At 49.8% G+C, this 20137-nt stretch overlaps 2 protein-coding genes across 2 annotated transcripts; both read left to right on the forward strand.

Moving 5' to 3' along the window:
• Nucleotides 1-295: 295 nt before the first annotated feature.
• On the forward strand, nucleotides 296-8011 carry TST (thiosulfate sulfurtransferase). The gene is made up of 2 exons (XM_065413863.1): nucleotides 296-935; nucleotides 7504-8011. Exons 1-2 carry the CDS (start codon nucleotides 341-343, stop codon nucleotides 7800-7802), a joined length of 894 nt encoding a protein of 297 aa, XP_065269935.1. The 5' UTR covers nucleotides 296-340; the 3' UTR covers nucleotides 7803-8011.
• Nucleotides 8012-8726: 715 nt separating this feature from the next.
• Nucleotides 8727-15301, forward strand: CIMIP4 (ciliary microtubule inner protein 4). Its single transcript, XM_065397462.1, has 6 exons — nucleotides 8727-8735; nucleotides 10966-11041; nucleotides 11669-12321; nucleotides 12942-13092; nucleotides 14869-14979; nucleotides 15210-15301. Exons 1-6 carry the CDS (start codon nucleotides 8727-8729, stop codon nucleotides 15299-15301), a joined length of 1092 nt encoding a protein of 363 aa, XP_065253534.1.
• Nucleotides 15302-20137: the final 4836 nt, after the last annotated feature.

A 20137-nucleotide genomic window follows, 5' to 3' on the forward strand; every position in this document is an offset into this window, starting at 1 on the left:
TTGATATGTTTTAAAAATAATTGTGGCCTTTAAATAAGGAGCTGGTACCACAAATAAGAAATTAGGAATAAGGAACAAATCCACCAGTCGCTTGCAAAAGTGTTCTGGGACTAGCAGCTAGCAAGGGAGGAGGGGTGCAGGGGAGGAGGAGGGAGAAGAGGGGGTGGAGTTTTTAGAGCTGTCTCAATCCAGACAGCTGATTGGCTGAGAACCAGATACCAGAAGCTGGGATTCCGGTAGACTTAGCTCCTCCCCATATCACCCCTGTGGTGGTACAGTTCCTGCATTCACATACAGTGCTAAGCTCTCAGTTCACGGCACAAACACAGTCTTGGACACAATGGTGCAGAAAGTACTGTACAGAGCTCTGGTCTCCACCAAGTGGCTCTCAGAATCTGTCCTGGCCAAACGGATTGGGCCCAGCCTGCGTGTGCTAGATGCATCCTGGTACTCTCCTGGGGAGAGGGATGCCCAGCAGGAGTTCCGAGACAGGCATGTACCTGGCGCCTCATTTTTCGATATCGAGGAGTGTAAAGATAAGTCGTCGCCCTATGAGCTCATGCTGCCCAGTGAGGCACACTTCGCCGACTACGTTGGGCACCTGGGGATCAGCAATGACACGCATGTGGTGGTGTATGATGGGGATGACTTGGGGAGCTTCTATGCACCCCGAGCCTGGTGGATGTTCCGGGTCTTCGGGCACAGAATGGTTTCCGTGCTGAACGGCGGTTTCAAGAACTGGGTGAAGGAGGGTCACCCTGTGACATCAGAGATCAGCCGGCCAGAGCCAGCAGTGTTTAAGGCCACCTTGGACAGGTCCCTGCTGAAGACCTATACAGACATGGTAGAGAACATGAAATCCAAGCGGTTCCAGGTGGTGGATTCCAGGTCTGAGGGGAGGTACCGGGGGACAGAACCAGAACCAGGGAACGAAGGTAGGAGCAGCACTTGGCATCTCCTTCAACTACAGCTGGATGTTTGCTCAGGCACTACTCCTCCCTGCTAACAAACACACCTTGCAGTAATGCATGCTCGCAACTCACACCTCTCCTCACTGACACTTGCACTAACGGCACCCAAATTTCAGCAAACAGATCAGAATCTACTCCGAGTTCAGGGCTGTTCAGATCTAGGGTTTTCTTTGGACCTGTTATAAAGATGAGCAGCTGTGAAGTTCAGATCCAGTCACAAACTTCCCTGAAGTCTGGAGGTGTTTGTCCTCTGTGCCCTATTGCCCCCTTGCAGAGTTAATCATACTGCTGTTGTGGGAGAACAGGGCCTCCTTATCTAATGTTAACAGATGCACACATGACTGGTTTTCATGCTTGCACTTTGCCTTCCTTGTACACACCAGAAAAATGCCCAAGCTGCTATAAGCACAGCTCATTTTTCCTTGTAACATGAGAGATCTGTTTTCCCTTGAGGGATAAATCCAATTCCCCAGTCGACAGAGAACTTGCTTGACTGGCTGTTTGCCCTTTGGATCCTTACCATATAAGCCCAACCATTTTAAAGAGAGAGAGAGAGTCCCAGACCCTATCCCAGAGGCTCATACCCTCCTCCCCTCCCTTTCCCTGACAAGCAGCATGGTTTGCCAACTGTAACTTTATCAGCCTGAACAAAGAGCTAGAGCTGCCGCAGTGGGAGGGGGGAGAGGCTGTGTGTCTGGGGAGAGTTTATATAGAAACATGCCTGGAATGGAATTTTGCTCAATTTGAAGTTGAAGGAAAACACTCTTATTGCCAAATCTAAGCATTCACATAGCACGAAAACAACCCCCAAAATCACAGGAATAACTTAAAAATCATGAGAGCTCTTTAAATCCCAGGATTTTTTGCTCCGCCTTCTGATTTCTGAACACCTAGCAGAAAGCCTGTCAAATTGTGCATGTGCACCAAGATTGTTGTTGTTCTTATTTCTAGAGAGCCAGACGTGTGTGCAGGGTGTTTTACAGTTAGAAAGTGAGAGAGGAGCCTGCCCAGAGTTTAATTTGTGCCAGGGTTTGCATCTCTGGGCTTGGCAGTTCATAGCCCCGGCACCTCTGGGCTTGGCGCTTCACTTATGAAAGTAAAAAAATTGCTTGAGCTCCAGCACCTAATTGCTTCAGCCCCAGCACCTCTTTCATTACAAATTAAGCACTGGGCCTGCCCCAAAAAGATTACAATCTAAGGTCCTGATCCTCCAGTCGGATCCATGCAGGCAAACCCCTGAGCCCATCCAGAGCTCCATTGACTTTGGTGGGGCTGTACATGGGCACAGGGCTCCACATCTGTGGATCCAATTGCAGGACTGGGATTTAAATGAGACAGCACAAGGTGGGATGAGGGGAAGAGGAGGTACGGCATGACAAGGGTTACAGCAGTGAAAAATCATGAGATGTGCTTGTGGTTAGTTCCCTTTTTTAGTGTCTTAAGATCTGGGATTGTATCTGAGTTCAGTAAGTGGAGGTTGAAATTCAATCTGAAATGCACACAAAATGCTCCTCACTGGTGACAGATGGATTCCACATTCCTTCTCCCTGACCCCTGGAGTGGAAGTAGGGAGTTGTCATCAGCCTGCAAATGCTGTAAGAACTCCAACATTTCAGTGGCTATTCATTCTGAGTTTTGAATTAGTTCCCTGGGACCGGGTTGGTCCCCCTTTTGTGTTTGCTTTCTGCAAGTATTCCAGCAGAGGAGCCTTCCAGGCACATATACACACCCACAGCACAGCATGATCAATAAGTCGCCAAAAGCTGTTTTCAAATCAGTTAACACCCAGAGTGCAAACGGCACATTGTAAAATACAGAACTTACATTCAACTGTGCAATCTGAAATCCATGCTGTTGTTGGCTGATTACACAGGTCATTGCCATAGGGCGTAGCTACCCCATAGTGCCAAAGTGTGGCACTGCCAGCACGCCCTGCCTCAGTTTCCTTCCCTAGGGTGGATTTCCTCAGTTCTCCACACACCAGTCTGTGCTGGAGATGTGGCATAGCCCTCTGTCCAAATCACAGACAGGGGAGCAAAAGACCAGCTAAAAGGCCCAACAAATAAAAAAGCTTTTCTGCCCTTCAGGAGCTTTTCTTCAGCCCAGCCTCTGGAATCTGTTCCCAACCCCTTTTTGGGCTACCTGTGCCAGTGTTTATGGCTCTGGCATAGGGCCCTCCACCCTCAGGCTGGTTCCCCTGAAATACTATTCTCAGCCCCTTCTGGTCTCTGTTCCTTGCAGCCTTCCCTACTCTGATATAGGGCACTGGGTTCCCTGAACTCTATAGGCCCTGGCTTGAGGCCTTCCATTGGAACCTGCCCACTCCCTGTGTTTCCACCAGCAGAGTGAGCTCTCTCAGTCCTTGTATAAGGCCCACGTGATCATTAAACTATCACCTGACCCTTTAGTCCCACCCCCTCAGGTTGGGAAGCAGCTAATTAATTATGGCACAGTTGTTGCTCATTTCCCCTGTGACAATGCGGTTCTGGTGGAACCCAACTGAGAGTGCCAACTCAGGACAAATTGCTCAAACAGGGCAGTTACAGCCCAAGGCTGGGGGTTTTCCACCTCTAAGGCAAACCAAACCAGCCAGACTAAGAGGACTTCGGTCTCACCCCACTGGCTAACCGCAAGTCTCACAAGCAATCTCCTTAGACACTCCAGTTTCCCAGTATCACCACCAGTACCACTCGTTATGGGGACAAATGGTTATGAAAACCAAGACCCCAGTAAAAGAAAAAGGTTCTCCTGATCCCAAAGGACCAAGCCCCAGACCCAGGTCAATATACAAATCAGATCTTACCCACAAATCACGCTGTTGCCAATCCTTTAGAATCTAAAATCTAAAGGTTTATTCATAAAAGGAAAAAGATAGAGATGAGAGTTAGAATTGGTTAAATGGAATCAATTACATACAGTAATGGCAAAGTTCTTGGTTCAGGCTTGCAGCAGCGATAGAATAAACTGCAGGTTCAAATCAAGTCTCTGGAATACATCCCCCGCTGGGATGGGTCCTCAGTCCTTTGTTCAAAGCTTCAGCTTGTAGCAAAGTTCCTCCAGAGGTATGAAGCAGGATTGAAGACAAGATGGAGATGAGGCATCAGCCTTATATAGTCTTTTCCAGGTGTAAGAACACCTCTTTGTCCTTACTGTGGAAAATTACAGCAAAATGGAGTCTGGAGTCACATGGGCAAGTTCCTGCATACTTTGCTGAGTCTCAAGGCATATTTGCCTTCTCTCAATGGGTCCATTGTATAGCTGATGGTCCTTAATGGGCCATCAAGCAGGCTAGGCAGAGCTAACACCAGTTTGTCTGGGATGTCACCCAGCAGCATAGCATAAGTTTGAAACACAAACAGTATAGAGCCAATATTCATAACTTCAACTACAAAATTGATACACACATATAGACAGCCTAATTATAACCAGTAAACCATAATCTTGTCTTAGACACCCCATTTGACCCCCTTTATATAAGATTTGGGTGCCACTACAGGACCTCGGTTGCAACAATGATCTGTATGGCCCCAGATTATATCAATAACGTCACATCCCCTTACAGGGACTAGTCACTCTGTGACAGTCATCCAATCAGGAACTGAAACAAGGGCATGTGGCTTAGAGAAGAAGTGGCCTGGTCCTTAGGAGACCGAGGTTCCATTACTGGCTCCGCTATTGACTTCCTTAAGTCACTTCACCTCTCTGTGCCTCAAGGCCCCATCTGTAAAATGGGGATAATTCTCTCCTTTCTCCCACCTTTTGTTTGTTAGACTGTAAGCTCCTTGGGGCAGGGACTGTCCTTCTCTATGTGTTTTGAAACAGCATCTAGCATGATGGGGCTCTGATCTTGGGTGGGGGCTCCCAGTGCTACCATAAATCAAATAAACAATCATAATAATTAATAACTAATTTACAAGCAATGTCACATTTAAAATATTTGGCACAAACCATCTGCTCAGCAAGAATTATTTGCTTAAGAACTCGTGAATAAATACACTTGAGACTCTCTCTGTTTCTTGGCAGACAACAGAAAAAGAGGGTCAACTTTCCAAATTAATTGTTTGTTAGGAACTATTGCCCAGATCCCCATGGACGGCACGTGAACCCCCCCCCCCCCCCCCCGTTCAAGGAGGCTAGCCCCTGTGCCGCCCCTTCCGCTTGAGGCCCCCCTCTTGCCCCCCCTTCCACACACCCCCCTCGACCCCCGGAGCCAGAGGATCCCCAAGCCCCCACCGTGGCCAGAGGATCCCCAAGCCCCCACCATGGCCAGAGGATCCCAGCTGAGCTGCCCCGAACCCAGCCTGCCTGCCCCAGCCACTCCAAGTCCCTGGCTGCCGGCCGGCCCAAGCCCCCACCGGCTTCGGCGGAGAGGCAGAATGAGGGTAGGAAGAGAAGCAGCGTGGGCAGGGTCACAGGGGAAGAGCGAGACGTGGGAGCTGGGCCTCGGGGCGGAGCGTGGGCAGGGCCACGGCTTGGCTGTTTGGAGAGACTTAGCCTCCCCTTGCCCAAGCAGATACCTATCATTCTTCCGCTTTCCTTTTCTCCTGCTACTCTTCAACCCCATCCCCTGTATTCTCTGACTCCTCTGCTTCCCTGCCCCTCCAGAATTTCATTGCTCCTTGCGCTCCATATACTGCTTTCTGCTCACCCCGAAAGACCCAGGGAGGAGAGAGGGATGGGACTCAGAGGACATTTCTATGCTATTTAGCAGCTTGAGGATTGAGCGTCTGTTTTCAGACTATATTTGATTAACTCACTTTGTATTGTTTTCGCTAGGTGTGAACGCACACTGAGACTGCTCTGATGGACACGCTGTTAATAATTAAAAACATAAATCAAATCTCTAGATGTAGGCCACCTGTGGGCTTGGGTCAGGAGACACCCAAGGACTGAAACAGCAGTTCAAATCAATATATATTTCTTAATTAAAAAAAAGCCAGGAGTGCAAATTGTTCTCAGCTCAGCATTTGCCAGCCAATGCTGAGTCTGTTTTCAAGGGAAGCGTGTGGATACTGCTGGGAGCTGGAGCCAGTTTCTAAGGCGCTCAGAGGAGACAAATCAAGAAGCAAATGAGACGAATAATGTCCGTCTGGAATAGTGGGTGATCACACAATCACAGAGGAGCCTTCCAAAGGGACCTAGCACTGTCACAGATTCTGCCTCCCAACCCTCTAGCTTTACCTGTGGGACAAAATAACATGCCACAGTCTTTGCAACGTCACATTGTGATGTTGCATCCATGAGTGATGAAACTGCAACATCATCACATATAGACACAACATTGTGATGCTGAGTTATGTTGCAAGGTCATGGCATTGTGAGGCCTGAAATTAATAGGTGACTCTGTCTTTGTGGGCTGGGGGACAAATCTGTGACCATCAGGACCATCCCACTGAATTTGGGACTGGTAGTGACCTGTCTTTAAGACGTAGATTATTATCTGATTGTCCCACACCATGTCTCTTCCAGGCTCTTTAGAAATTCAAACCTGTCTCACTCACTGGAGACTAATTTCAAGCCAGTGTTTAAAGTCTCCTTCTCTTTTAGGGCATGATCCAAAACCCATTAAAATCAATGGAAAGACTCCCATTGACTTCAATGGGCTTTGGATCAGGCCCGTAATGGAGTTTGCTACGTGTTTCAGTGAGGCATTTAAAATCTCATTCATCATTTTTGAAGCCTCTGTCACACGAACGGCCTTACCCTTGGGTCACATTCTCAGCTGGCACAAATTAGCAGAACTTCCTTGAAGTAACTTACACCAGAAGAAAGTCTGACCTTCATTGACACCAATGCAGAGTGGATTTAAAATGTGACAAAAATCTAAATTCTCCACTCATACTAGTGGTGATGTTTTACCCGCACTTGGCCCTGCTGTAAATGACTAGCCAGTGGTGACCCTAAATGCTCCAGGCCTGACAACTCTCTCCTCTAGAAGACCATCTGTGAGTGACACACCCAAATGCTGGGCTCAGAACAGTTTTCATGATATTTCTGGCTTCTGACTGTTCGCATCACCCCCACCCAACATTGCTGGCAGCAGAAATAATTTCATAAACTCTGGGAGTCAAATTCACCACTGACATAAGCACATGCAACTCTAGTGAATTTAGCCCATATAGGCAATGGTAGAGGCCACTGGATCTTCCAATCTGATCCTTTCTTACATATTTTGTTGGGTTTCTCTTTACACCAGGCCATGAATATCTGCTCTAGCCTGCTCTTGAATCTCAGCAGTGATGGTACCTCTGGCCATGAAGAATCTTAGGCCCAAATCCTCAAAGGAATTTAGGTGCCTAACTCCCCTTGAAATCAATACACTTAAATACCTTTGAGGATCTGGACCATAGTGTCTTAGCCAAGGCTTTTACTTCTGTAACTTCTAGCTTGTCACTCTGTACCCGCAATGTCATCTCAGATGGTGAAGTAGTCCCTTGAAGGGATTTATAGGCTATGAGCGTGCCATGTTATGTGGATGTCTTTTGAACGCTCTCCTCACATGTCCTTTTCTCTCTCCCTGGGGGTGTTTTAGGGCTTGAACCAGGTCACATCCCCGGCTCGCTGAACATGCCCTTCTTTAAATTCCTCACTGAAGCCGGCTTTGAGAAGAGCCCAGAGGAGATTCGGAGCATGTTCCAGGAGAAGAAGGTGGACCTCTCGCAGCCACTCATTGCCACGTGCCGTAAGGGGGTCACGGCGTGCCACATTGCCCTGGCGGCGTACCTCTGTGGCAAGCCAGATGTGGCCATCTATGATGGATCCTGGTCAGAGTGGTTCCGCCGGGCCCCGCCAGAGCACAAGCTCTCTGAGTGGAAGCGCAACAAGGCATAAAGGGGGAGAGGTTGCAATGCAGTCCTTGAGCATTCATTGAGAGTGGGGTTTGTCAACTGTCTTCATTCAGGGGAGCTGGAAACGAGGGGAATGAATGTAATAAATTCTCTCTCTGTTATAGTTAATCCAGTTTTGTAAGAACAATTAGTAGGTTTTTGGTCTATCTTTCTTTTTTAATCGCGCCACTGAATAAAATCTCTGCCTTCCGATTATGTGTCTGTATGTGCCTCTAATCCTCCCCAGTGACTGTGGGACCTCATCATTCTGTGATGTTACAATGTGCGGCTGAAGGAAGAACAGCCACGTTCCACGGGGGAAAGTTATGCTCTCCCATGAGAGGTTCTGAGAAATCCCAGCTGGGTTAGGAACTACTGAAGCCAAGTTACCAACTCCCCCAAAGAAATGGGGAGCACAGCCTTGTGGGGAAAGCACAGGGCTCGACATCAAACATGGTAGGTTCTAGTCCTGGCTTTGCCATAGACTCACTGTGTGACCTTGGGCAAATCACTTAACCTCTCTTTCCTACTCTGTAAAAGGGGGGTAATGACACCGCCCTCCTGGGGAGTGTATGAGGCACGGTTAACACCATCTGGAGATGCTTGGGTAGAAAATGCAGTAGAAGTGCTAAGTCCTATTAATTATTATTATTTTATTATGTGAGCCACTAAGGATCCCCACACACGTGCTGAAAACTGTTGGGCCTGTGCTCTTGCTGAGACATGAGCTTTTTCCCCCCAAAGATAAAACCTAACTGTGCCTTGTTTATTTTGGTTCCCATAGTAACTACAGCTCATAGATGGGGAGGGTTGTTCCCTAGCAACCATCCCTGATGCTTACTCTTAGTTCCACCTCTTTGCCTGCACTTCTGGACTTCAGCAGGACCTGCCTGGTTAGAAGAATCACTTTGTCATCTCAACTGAGACCATGGAACAGGTGAGAGAGACATTTATAAGAAAGGCTTCACCGCTGAGCCTCATTCTGGAAACTCAGTGCCCTCCCACCCCCCTTCAGAGACATTGAAACTCAGACAGACACACAAACAAAAAAAGGATGAGCCAATCAAAGACAACATTTCATATGTACTGCCACATTGCTTTTCAGGCCTGAGGCAGCACACTGATCGCACTGTCTTTTTGATGCCAGTCCAGGCCACATGTGGCAGGCGTGTGGGGCTATTCTTGGCCACCTCTGGCAGCTGATCCTGAGCCCCGTTTGGCAGGCGATACCAGGCCACTTCTGGCAGGTGTATAGTTCATCTATAATAATAATAGTGCTTTTCCCAGCCAGAGACCTTGTGAGAATGGCACAGCAATACCTTCAGCAGCCTGAAAAGGTTAGTCTTTAGCTCCATTGGGACAAGTCCCTTATTTCTCCTTGGTCAGTGGGAGTCAGAATGGCAGGAGAGTATGAACACGGTGAAAATACCCGAGGAATTATGCTAATAATTTATGTGGCATCTTCAGAAAAAGGCAGAGAAAAAAGTTTGGTCATTTTATAGCTCTGTGGTCAGGAGTTGTTTTTTTTATAACGTGCATGTGGGTAAGGAATGGTGTCCCTAGCCTCTGTTTGCCAGAGGGTGGAGATGGATGGCAGGAGAGAGATCACTTGATCATTACCTGTTAGGTTCACTCCATCTGGGGCACCTGGCATTGGCCACTGTCGGCAGGCAGGATACTGGGCTGGATGGACCTTTGGTCTGACCCAATATGACTGTTCTTATGTTCATGTACAGTGCCTAGCACAGTGGGCTCAATGTAGGAGACTCTGGATGAAATTCTGTGGCTTGTGCTATCTCGGAGGTCAGGCTAGATGATCGAATGGTCCCTTGTGGCCTTAAGAGCTATCGATGTTTGAATGGGGCCTCGAGTTCAGTCGGAGCCTCTAGGCACTGCTGTAAGAAAAATACTAAATAGGAATAATAATAGGTAATTAGTTCAAACCCCAGAAAAGAGGATCTGCATGTGAACTTTAAAGTCACTCAGCTCGCCGGAAGCTGGAGTAATCAGAGTTACTAAGGAATGTGCTTTGCGGTACAAGGAAAGCAGTGGAGGCAATACCCCAAGCCTTCTGAGTCAAAGGGTGACCCACAAATGGGAGACTTGCGGGTCTGCCCTCTTCCCATGGACATAACAATAATGGTGGTAACTTGATTCAGCTCTAGGTGGGAGGCAGGAGTTAACATAGGAGCTAAGTGGGGGAGATCCATTTAGTTAACACCGAGTCCTGCAATCTGATAAAAATACAATTAAAATGCTCTTAAAAGGGATTGAAAATAATACAGAAAAAGAACGTAATTCTGTCCCATGGAGCAATCACGTGCCCTCACTCAGGGCCTGATCTAATGGCCAGAAAGTCAATTGGACTGTTGGAACAGGGCCTTGGGAGCCCTGCATTCAGGTTTGGCCAGCCAACGTGTAAGATGAATAGGGGGCAGAGAAGAGCAAGGACAAAGGTTAGAGGTGTGGGTGGGATTTGCATATGACAGCTCCCTCCCCACAGAATGCAGTCAGTCTGGGGAGTCTGCTGCCATTGAAAGCACAGAGTAAAATACAGTAGCTGGTTTTTTTAACAAAAGGGCTGGCTAATTTGTTGACAAATAGCATTTGCAGTTATCATGGCTTGGGTGAGGGTAGTCAAAGCAAAGCATAAAATGATCACTGCACAGGTCAGTGCTATGCACATCCCCTCCCCACCTTTGTTTGTCTTGTCTGTTTAGACCTTAAGCCCTTTGGGGCAGGGACAGCCTCTCACTGTGTTTGTACAGCACCTGGCACAACGGGGTCCTGATCTTGGCTGAGCCCTCTAGGGGCCACTGTAATATACATACCAAATAATAATGTTTTTAATGCCCTCTGCCTATGGCAAATGGCATTCTACAGACATTGATTATACACCATTACAGGCTGTAGCCTTTTGGACCAGTCCTATAGAACACTGTATCGTTTTTTTTTATAAGAGAGGATTATGGACTTGATGGACCAATCGGCTGCTCTGGCGTGGTAATTCCTAGATTGATCCGGTGCAGCAAATTCTATGTTAACCTGGTGTGGCACCCCCTCTATTTGGTTGGGCCATGTCTTACTTCTGACAAACAACCAGCCTAACCCAAATTCTTGGCTCCTGCTCTATGCCTACCTAACACAGCCTTTGTTGCTCTTTCAAGGAGGTGCCTATGACCTCGGCCTCCCTTACACCTGCTGCAGCGAAACATGAGTCTGTGCTAGCCCACGACCCATCAGGTAAGAGACACAGTGGAACAGCTGCTTTGTTCACTAGCCCTCACTTTGCACTCGGACGTCTGACGTAGCTCCCACATTCCATGGGGGTTTTCCTCCACCCTTTACACCCCACCAGGGTTCCTGTGGGATTGCTTGTTTGCATGAATGTGTCCTGATTGGATATGCATGTGTATGAGTGGATGATACACTTGGGTTTGTGAACTGATTAGCTACATACACCTATGGGAATGAGTTCTCATGGGCATGCCTGCGCTGCTTAGGAATGTGTATGTGTGTGTATGCAAGAAGGCATTCATGTGGGTGCATGACGATTAAAGGCAACAGATGTGCATGTGTGACAGGACGTATGCCTGCTGAGGTGTGAGAAGGTTCAAACCTGGGTTCGAGGGCACAGGCTGACTAGCTACACCTTTGTGTGTATGTGTGCTTCTGGACACGTGACCACATATATGTGCCACAGGCATACCCGAGCTCCTCGCACAGCCTTCACCCAGCTCAGGGGGAGTAGATTATGTACACTGTACATTTTGGTGTAACCATGATGCTGTGCAGTGCAAGATCATTTATTGCCACACTCCTGTATCAAAATGATGGCAAATTCGTTGAGCTTTTCCTTCTATCTTTAAGTGGAACCTGGAGATGGCAACACGGAGCGCATCCTGGCTGGGGCACGGGCCAGCAGCAAGAGAACCTCCTTGAAAAGTTCCAGTAGAACCTCCTGGAAGATCTCCAAGAACCCTACAGATAGCAGAACACTCATGAGTTCTCCTCAAGTCAAATCCCAGGCATCCCCCTCTGCACAGCATCTACACACCAGAAGCTATAGTAAACAGAGGCTCCGGCCCAAAACTCCTTCTGCATGGCGTCATCTCACCAGAGAAGAAGGAGAAGAAGGCCGGGATGTCTCAGGTGCCAAGGAACCAGCAGTGGGGCAACATCAAAGAGGGAGGACAGGAAGTCTCCTACATCTTGCAAAGTCTACCCAGAAGGAGGCAGAAAGTGTCCAAGCCTACTCAGATGGCAAAGAACCAGTAGCAGGGCAACATCGACCGCTGGGGCCCAGGGTGCCTGGATCTCCCCGAAAGACCACCAAGACCAGCCACAAGGAAGCGAGGGAATTCCGGAATGGCTTAAGTGCAAAGGAATCCTTAGCATCAATAGGGCAAGACGTGAAAGCAGAGGGGAAGCTCTTTCAGGAGAAGAAAAGCAGCATAATCCCAATTAACATCAAACACAAGTTCGGGAGCAGCATCGTGGATGAGCTCGTCACCGAGGAGCAGGTTGTGGAAGAAGTGGTGACACTGACACATGAGGAGTGGGAAGGATACTTTGGGGGGGAGTGATTGGAAGTACAGAACCTGGAGGAGGGTGTTTTAGGGGGAGGCATTTTGGCTTTGCAACTGGGGGGCAGGTCCAGTGACAAATGCCATACCCAGAGGCACCAGATCTTCAACAATTTCTTGTGTTCTCTCTCTGTCTCCCCATCCTGACTTATCTCAGCATTCTCTTTCCCTCTCCCTCCTTGCACTCATGATGAAGAAGCAGAGGGTGAAGGCCATTAGAGACACCAATAGCATTAGAGGGTGTGAGGCTGGGGGGGGGGGGTGTCACAGCACCCACCCCTGGGCCAAATTCAGACCTGTTGTAAGAAGATGACACTCCACTGATTTCAGCTAAACCGCACCCATTTATACTAGGTCTGAATTAGCCTATGTATTCAGGGTGCACCCAGAGATCAGGGGTACATGCTGGTGAGAGAGGTACACTCAAGAACAGCACTTGCCCCTGGGGATCAGGATACATCTAGGGCCTGCACTTAGGGCTGGAGGTGCCTCCAGGGAGTCGGGTGCACTTGGGGTTTGTGGGTCAAGACTGACTCCATGAAGTTTGTGCTTGCCAGGCGCGTCGTGCTCTGTGTGAGGCTGGACTGATCGAGGGGCAGAAACGACTCAGCAACCGGGCCCCTAAGACACCAGAGAATCCCATGGCCACCACATCCTTTGCTGATTATTATGAACTGGGTTACAACCTGAGGTCAAACATCTTCCAAGGTGAGGGACCCTCCATTTCTACCCTGAGATTTCCCTCTACTATTTGCATTGCCCCTGGGCTCCTACATCGGTCTTTGTGTCTCTTTAACTATACCTCTCCCTCCCCCTTCTCCTCCTCCTCCTCTCTCCCCTCTTGTTCAGAACACTCCAGTAGCAGGATACAGGAGGAATGGAGGGATGGCTATGGGTCCCCTTTTTACCCATTCCCCCTTTTCCTTATCTTCCTCTCTTCCTTCTTTCCAACCAGCAACAGCGAGGGTCCAGCATGACCACCCATCTCCCCGCCATTCGAGAGCTGCCTGGGTGGTAGCTTTTGCAATCAAATGTCCCATGTTAATAGCTCCAGTTCAAATCACACGCTTGTTCCTCTTTGAGGCCTTCTCAGACATGCTGTTCTGAAGCCTCTCCCCCAAGTCTCTGTGCCTCCAGAGTCCTCAGTGATCCCTCTATCTCATGGGTGAGCAAACTACAGCCCGGGGGCCGCATTCGGCCCTCCAGACATTTTAATCTGGCCCTCGAGCTCCCGCCAGGAAGCAGGGTCGGGGGCTTGCTCCGCTCTGCGCAACTCCTAGAAGCAGCGGCATGTCTGTCCCCCCTCCCCCGGCTCCTATGCGTAGGGGCAGCCAGGGGGCTTCACACACTGCCCCCACCCCAAGTGACAGGGCAGCGCGCACTGCCTGGCTGCGCCGCCGCGTAGGAGCCGGAGGGGGGAACCATGCTGCTGGTTCTGGGAGCTGCTTGAGGTAAGCACCGCCCAGAGCCTGCACCCCTGACCTCCTCCCGCACCCCAACACACTGCCCCAGCCCTGATCCCCCTCCTGCCCTCCAAACCCTTCGGTCCCAGCACGGAGCACCTTCCTGCACCCCCAACCCCTCATCCCCCACCCCACCCCAGAGCCCGCACCCCCAGCCGGAGCCCTCGCCCCCTCCCACACCCCAACCCCAATTTTGTGAGCATTCATGGCCCGCCATATAATTTCCATACCCAGATGTGGCCCTCGGGCCAAAAAGTTTGCCCACCCCTGCTCTATCTGATCAAATCTGACTGGGGAGCGATGTACTGCTCTCATCAACATGGTATCAGAGTGCCTTTTGTGCATGCACCCAATGCCTCACGAGCCGGATTATGATTATTATGCAGTGTGCCCGGTGGTAGCATGTAGGAACCTCAGTCAAGAATTGGGACCTTTGTGTAGTCAGGTAAAATGAAGACTGGTCCTCCCTCAGGAAGCTCAGACTTGGCATCAACCAGTGGATGACAGCCAAAAGCAGGTCTGGGTGGCTTGGGAGGAGGTGGTAATAATGAAACCAAGAAGAGCTGAGCAAGGCTAGAAGGGACTGAGAGAAGTCCCAACTCACCATTGCCTCGCCAGGGCCGGATGGGAGTGATCTGGAGGGCCCACAGGTTTGAAGGAGGGATTTAAGATGGTGGCTCTGTGAATTACACCGAGATATTGGGAGCAGGAGGGGAGACTGCACATAAGTGCTTGAGGGAAAAGTAGACCTTGGGACATGACTAAAAATGATGCTCCACCATGGGCCTGCTCTACCTATGGACAGGAAGTACTAGCAGACAAAGTGCAAGAATGCACTGGACAGAGTCCAAGCGGTCACAGAGCCATACCACAGACCCCATCAGAGTCAAATCTGAATGAAGGTGCTAATGTCAGCTGTGTATCCCCTTTCTCTCTCCCTTTTGGCCGCGGGTGTACATCACTTGTGCCAGCAGCAGAGGGGCTCGTGGTGGTAAATTCCTGCATGGTCGGTTTCTTGCAGGTGGCCCAATAGAGAGTAAGAGCCTGATGAAGGATTCCTATACCCCAGATGTGATTCAAAGGGCAGTCAGAGACCCCAAGCACTGGCATGGAAGGAAAACCGATGACCTAGGTAAGGCTTCGGTCATGAGCAAGCAACTGATGCACTTCAGAGCTGGGCCCGGACTCAGAAAGGGAGGTGATGGGTTAGAGATGGGCATTATCACAGGAGAAGAGCCATTGAGCTAGGGCAGAGCACTGCCACGGGCAGGTGGAAATCATTAAGGCTGGTTCTTACCCACAGGGAGAGCGGTATCATTAGGAGTGAAGCAGCGATTGAACTGTGGTTTGTCTTCTTTATAGGACGATGGCACCAGAAAAATGCCCTAAACCTTAACCTGCAAAAAGCTTTGGAGCAGAAATATGGAGAGAAGACCAAAGGTACCAAATCCTAGAAGGCAAAAGACAGAGAAGCCAAGCGCTCTCCGAAAGGGACCCTGCTCTCCCTAGCGCTAGAATAAACCTCCATGCAGCCTCGATCGGTGTGCTTGCTGAGCATCAGCAATACGAGTGGCAGGAAGAGACCTGGGCAATCAGCCGGCAGAAACACAATGGCAAAGCCTCTTATCCCAGGAAAAGGGAGGGAGAGTCTTTGGGGGCAGCAGTGTGTGAGAGGACTGAATGGCCATGGAAACAGTTCTCATGGAATCCCTGCAGGGGGAGACTGGGGGTGGGGGAGGGCACTGGGGGGAGCAGTGTGGGGGTGCAGAGAGGAAGCCCAGGACTGAAGGAACAAGGAGACTGACTATCCAGCAGACTGGGGACAGCGTTTAGGAAATAGCAGGGCTGGAATGTGTGTGTGCGTGCATGTGTGTGGAGGGAGGATGCCCATGACTGAATGACCATGGATGGCACTTTGATGGCTGCCAGCCCCTTTTCCGTCTCTCCCCTGGATTCTGTACACAGTTCTCCGGCACAGCTGGAAGCACAGTGGGGGCTTGGTGAGATATACAAACCAGGCAGAAAGCCGTCAGTCTGTGGGCCCTTTCTGTGGGAACACACTCTCGCAGGTGTTTTTAGGGGGCCAGTCACTCTCAGTACAGCATCCAGGTGCAACTCTTGTCCCTGTCGGGGGCTGAGACTGTGAGGCAGGAGGCAATTTCCTTCCCTCTCATAATTCTGGTTGTGTTGCTTTAAGGCGGCTAGACTGAGACTCGCTTGGAGAGCTCCTGCATGGCCAGCGACCTACAGTGACTGTGGGAAAACCTGCCAACACTCACCTCAGCACTGGAGGCCGCAGGTCACCCAGCCAAACCCAGGAGCTCCAAAACCCAAACCAATGCCAAAAAGCCCATCCCACCAAAAGGGAGCCAGAAGGCTGCAGAGGGACCCCTGGGGGCCCCTGGAATTCTCACTCTGGGGTGACCCAGCAGCACGGCGAAGGATCATTTTGGGGTCTTTTATGACAAGCTGTTCCTACTTGTCCAAGCCCCGTCTCCCACCATCCCCTATAACAACGTCTCTCTGTGGGCAGGAAAGTGCCAGCATTGCATGGTGCTCTGACGTCCAGGTCCACCCGCGGATAGTAAATCCACATGGGAATTAATCCCTCAGAAGGGAGGAGATGAACCGTGGCAGGCAAGGGGGTGTCACGCAGTAACACTGTCTGCTGGTTGGGGGTGCCATGGTGGTTTAAGATCTGCTCACGGCTGTTCTGTCTGACACGGTTCCTCAGAGAACCCAGGGGCTTCTAGTGTTTGTTCCTTCCTGCCGGCTCTACACAGATCACCTACTTGCCAAAGTTTGCAAGGGGAGAGGGGCCCTCTCTTTCCCCAGCCACAGGTGCTGGAACTAGGGATGCTGGGGGTGCTGCCACACCCCCTGGCTTGAAGTGATTTCCATCAGATAGAAGGTTTACAGTTTGGTTCAGTGGCTCTGAGCACCCCCCACTATGCAAATTGTTCCAGCACCCCTGGGCCCAGCCACACCTCCAGGCTTGGAACTGCTGATTATTTTGCCGCAGATGTGAACTGATTCTGGGCACAAATTAGGGCTGTTTCCCCACTATCTGTCAGTGGGATTAGGTCAGAGCATGCTGACTGCAGTGGAATGCCAGAGGTTTGCAAATAGATGAGGTTAAAATGTAACCAGCGGTAACTATGGGAGGATTATCTCCCACTCTCAATCATTAACCGTGACAGGTTCTGCTGTTCCAAGGTACATGGTGTGGGGGAGAAAGAATTGCTCACTGACTAAAAATGGGGGCCAAAATGCAGGTCACCGAGATCTCCTACTGGGCTTCCTCATGCTTCAGCACAGAGTGCACAGGCCTCAGCATGCAGCGCGCTATCTCCAGCCAAGTAGCAAAGCACCCTAGGATATCACCACTCTGCACACTACATGCCTGGGCTGATGCAGAAGGAGGCTACATGTGCCAATTAAGTGCAGCCCTCAAGGCACCCAGCAAGTTAGTGGTGGAGCCTATGCTGCTGCTTCAGCATTCTGACCGTAACACCTCAGCGCCTAATCCTGCCACTCGTGCGCCTTAGAATAGCACATTGGGTACAGCGCCACACAACATGAGCAAGCGTGGCGAAAACAGAATCGCAGACAAGCATCCGCCCTGATCAGAACGGAGTCTGCTGCCAGCCGAGGACGCTGCCCTGTGCTTTATGCAAACAGAGGCAGTGCATTTCTGTTTGCTCGAGGCCATGAGTTTTGGATAATAAACCAATTTCTCCTGTGCAGCTTACAGGAAATTGCTCACACCTGAGAGCCAGGTAGCGAGTCAGTGAGAATGGCTGATAATTATTTATTCATATCAATAAGGAAAGGGTCCAATGATTAGTTATGCCCACCACTGGCCTATGTAACTGCTTGCTTATATTACTACCTGTATTGGCCTTATCCTTCCTCCAGTTAGTCTCACACTTGTAGAGTCTTGCCTTAAATTACACTGTAAGCACTTCAGAGCTGGGACTGCATCACCCTGTGCATGTGTACAGTGCCTAGGCCAACAGGGCTCCCACAGGCCTACAGAGATTATCTGGGATACAGAAAACAGGGCAGCTCAGGGACATAGCAAGTTGATACACATCTGGGAATCTGGGTGCAGGGGCAGAGTTAATACATGGGGGTTTTATGGTTTCATTCTAATGCCTACATAAACACATTAAAAAAACCACAGCACAGACTGGCAAATGTGGCCTTCTCCATTCATGAAAGGTTCAGGGCTGGATTAACAAGGTGTGTAACAAGTCAGGAATGAGTTGGGCTGGGAACGCTTGGTCAGCCTGAGACAGTGCTGTCGGCCCCTTGCTTTCAAGAGCAATGAATTCACTATTCACATATCTTAAAGTTTAAAAACAAATGAGTTTATCAGAATTTAAATTATCCAAAAGAAGAATTACACTGAACAATGCAGGCTTGGCAGCATCCAAACAACATAGCAGGAAAAACTGAAACAAACTCCCAGAACTGCCCTTTTCTCCCTGTAGCGGATTGAGACTCACTGCAGCAGCACCTCCTGCTGGTCATCTGGGAATTAGCTCTTTTCCAGCATACAGCATGCCCTCTGTAGGCCAGTGTCTTGCCTGCAGCTGTCCCCATGTCCCTCCTAGACCCCAGTGCCCTTTACCTCAGGGTTCTGCCCCCGCAGTACTCCCACACTCTGGGTCTTGTCTCCCCTCCCCAGGGGAACCCCCAACCCTCTAAGCCCACCTTGCCTCAGTGGCTACTGCCAGCCATCATCTAGCCCCCCTCACTGGGGCAAACTGCAGTCTGTAACGGCCACTCTTCAAGGGGTTAGGACCAGCTGCCTCAGCCTATTCCCAGGCTGCACCTCTGTAGCCCAAGTATCTTCCTAGGTCTTCACCAAGGCCTGCAGCCTGGGGGTTTACTAAACTGGAGCTCCCTTTGCCCTTCCCCAGCACTGCTCCACTCCAGGTACCTTGCTCCCAGGCAGCTAGCCCTTCCCACTCCAAGACTAGAGTGAGACTCCTTTGTAGCTCCTGGCCTCCCGTCCTCTTATCAGGGCCAGCTGTGGCCTGATTAAGCCTGCCACACCTGGGGCCAACTACCTCACCAGCCTCCCTCAGCTGCTCTTAATCCCTTTTACTTTGGAGTGGGGCAGCTGCCCCATTACACTCCCCTTATCAGCCATGTCACACAAATACACAAAAGTCAGACTCAAACATCCTACCTGGTAGGTATCAGAGGGGTAGCCGTGTTAGTCTGAATCTGTAAAAAGCAACAGAGGGTCCTGTGGCACCTTTAAGACTAACAGAAGTATTGGGAGCCTGGTAGGTGACACATCCAACTCAATCAGTAAGAGCTGACCCATGGATTGAGAGAGATGATTTTGCTAGATCTGATCACTGGGTGGCAGCTCTGAGCCAATGTTTTTCCCTTGCAGAAATGAACAGGAAAGAACTGAGTTCTCTTTCCCTGGCACCGTTAACACTCACCAAAGCAGCTAGCTAGCTGCTACCGTCTTCTACAAACAGCCAGTGTACTGGGAATCCAGCATGTCATAGTATTTGAGCAATTAGAGATAGAAGAGATCCATTAGACCATAGTTTGTCCACCCCCACAACCTTTCCCCTGCCCCAACTCCAGTTTTCCCTGCAATAATATATATCCTCCCTGTCTTTGTCCAGTCTGGTTTTATGTGTCCTGGTGATGGGGCTTCCACCACCTCCCTAGAGACATTATTCTGCAGGATAGAGTTACAGGTAGGAAAGGTTTCTTCAGCTGCAGCCAAGTTTCCCCATTGCTGTTTCACCCCTTTACTCCGATCCACCTTGTCCCATCCTTAGCAATTCCAATCCCTCCTTGGTATCTACATCCTTCCAACACCAATTCTTCTGGATGAGTATTGTCTCTCTAAATAACCTAGATCTGTTTTCAGAATGCGAGGCATTTCATTCCAGGTGCTTGCACCAGAATCTTATCCATGACATGACATTTGATCATTCATGCCGTGAAGTTTGTGTTGAACTCAACATTACATTGCAGCAGAATAGGGTGACCAGATGTCCCGATTTTATAGGGACAGTCCCGATTTTTGGGTCTTTTTCTTATATAGGCTCCTATTACCCCCCACCCCTGTCCCGATTTTTCACATTTGCTGTCTGGTCACCCTACAGCAGAAGCATGGCAAGACTAACATGATAATGGCAGGAGGACTAGAGCTCCGTGTAATGAGCAGATCTCTCCAATGGGGGATAGGTTTCCTGGTTTCTCTAGCCAAGTACACTGATACAGCTGAGGAGGACATGTGCTGATTGACA

The sequence above is a fragment of the Emys orbicularis genome, chromosome 1, assembly GCF_028017835.1.
Source record: "Emys orbicularis isolate rEmyOrb1 chromosome 1, rEmyOrb1.hap1, whole genome shotgun sequence".
Lineage (NCBI taxonomy): Eukaryota > Metazoa > Chordata > Testudines > Emydidae > Emys > Emys orbicularis.

Coding starts and splice junctions, on each gene's coding strand:
- CIMIP4 (XM_065397462.1), top strand. Junction 11,042..11,668: donor GCTAGCCCACGACCCATCAG/GTAAGAGACACA, acceptor TCTATCTTTAAG/TGGAACCTGGAGATGGCAAC. Junction 13,093..14,868: donor GAGGTCAAACATCTTCCAAG/GTGAGGGACCCT, acceptor GGTTTCTTGCAG/GTGGCCCAATAGAGAGTAAG.
- TST (XM_065413863.1), top strand. CDS start 341: ATGGTGCAGAAAGTACTGTACAGAGCTCTGGTCTCCACCAAGTGGCTC. Junction 936..7,503: donor ACCAGAACCAGGGAACGAAG/GTAGGAGCAGCA, acceptor GGGGTGTTTTAG/GGCTTGAACCAGGTCACATC.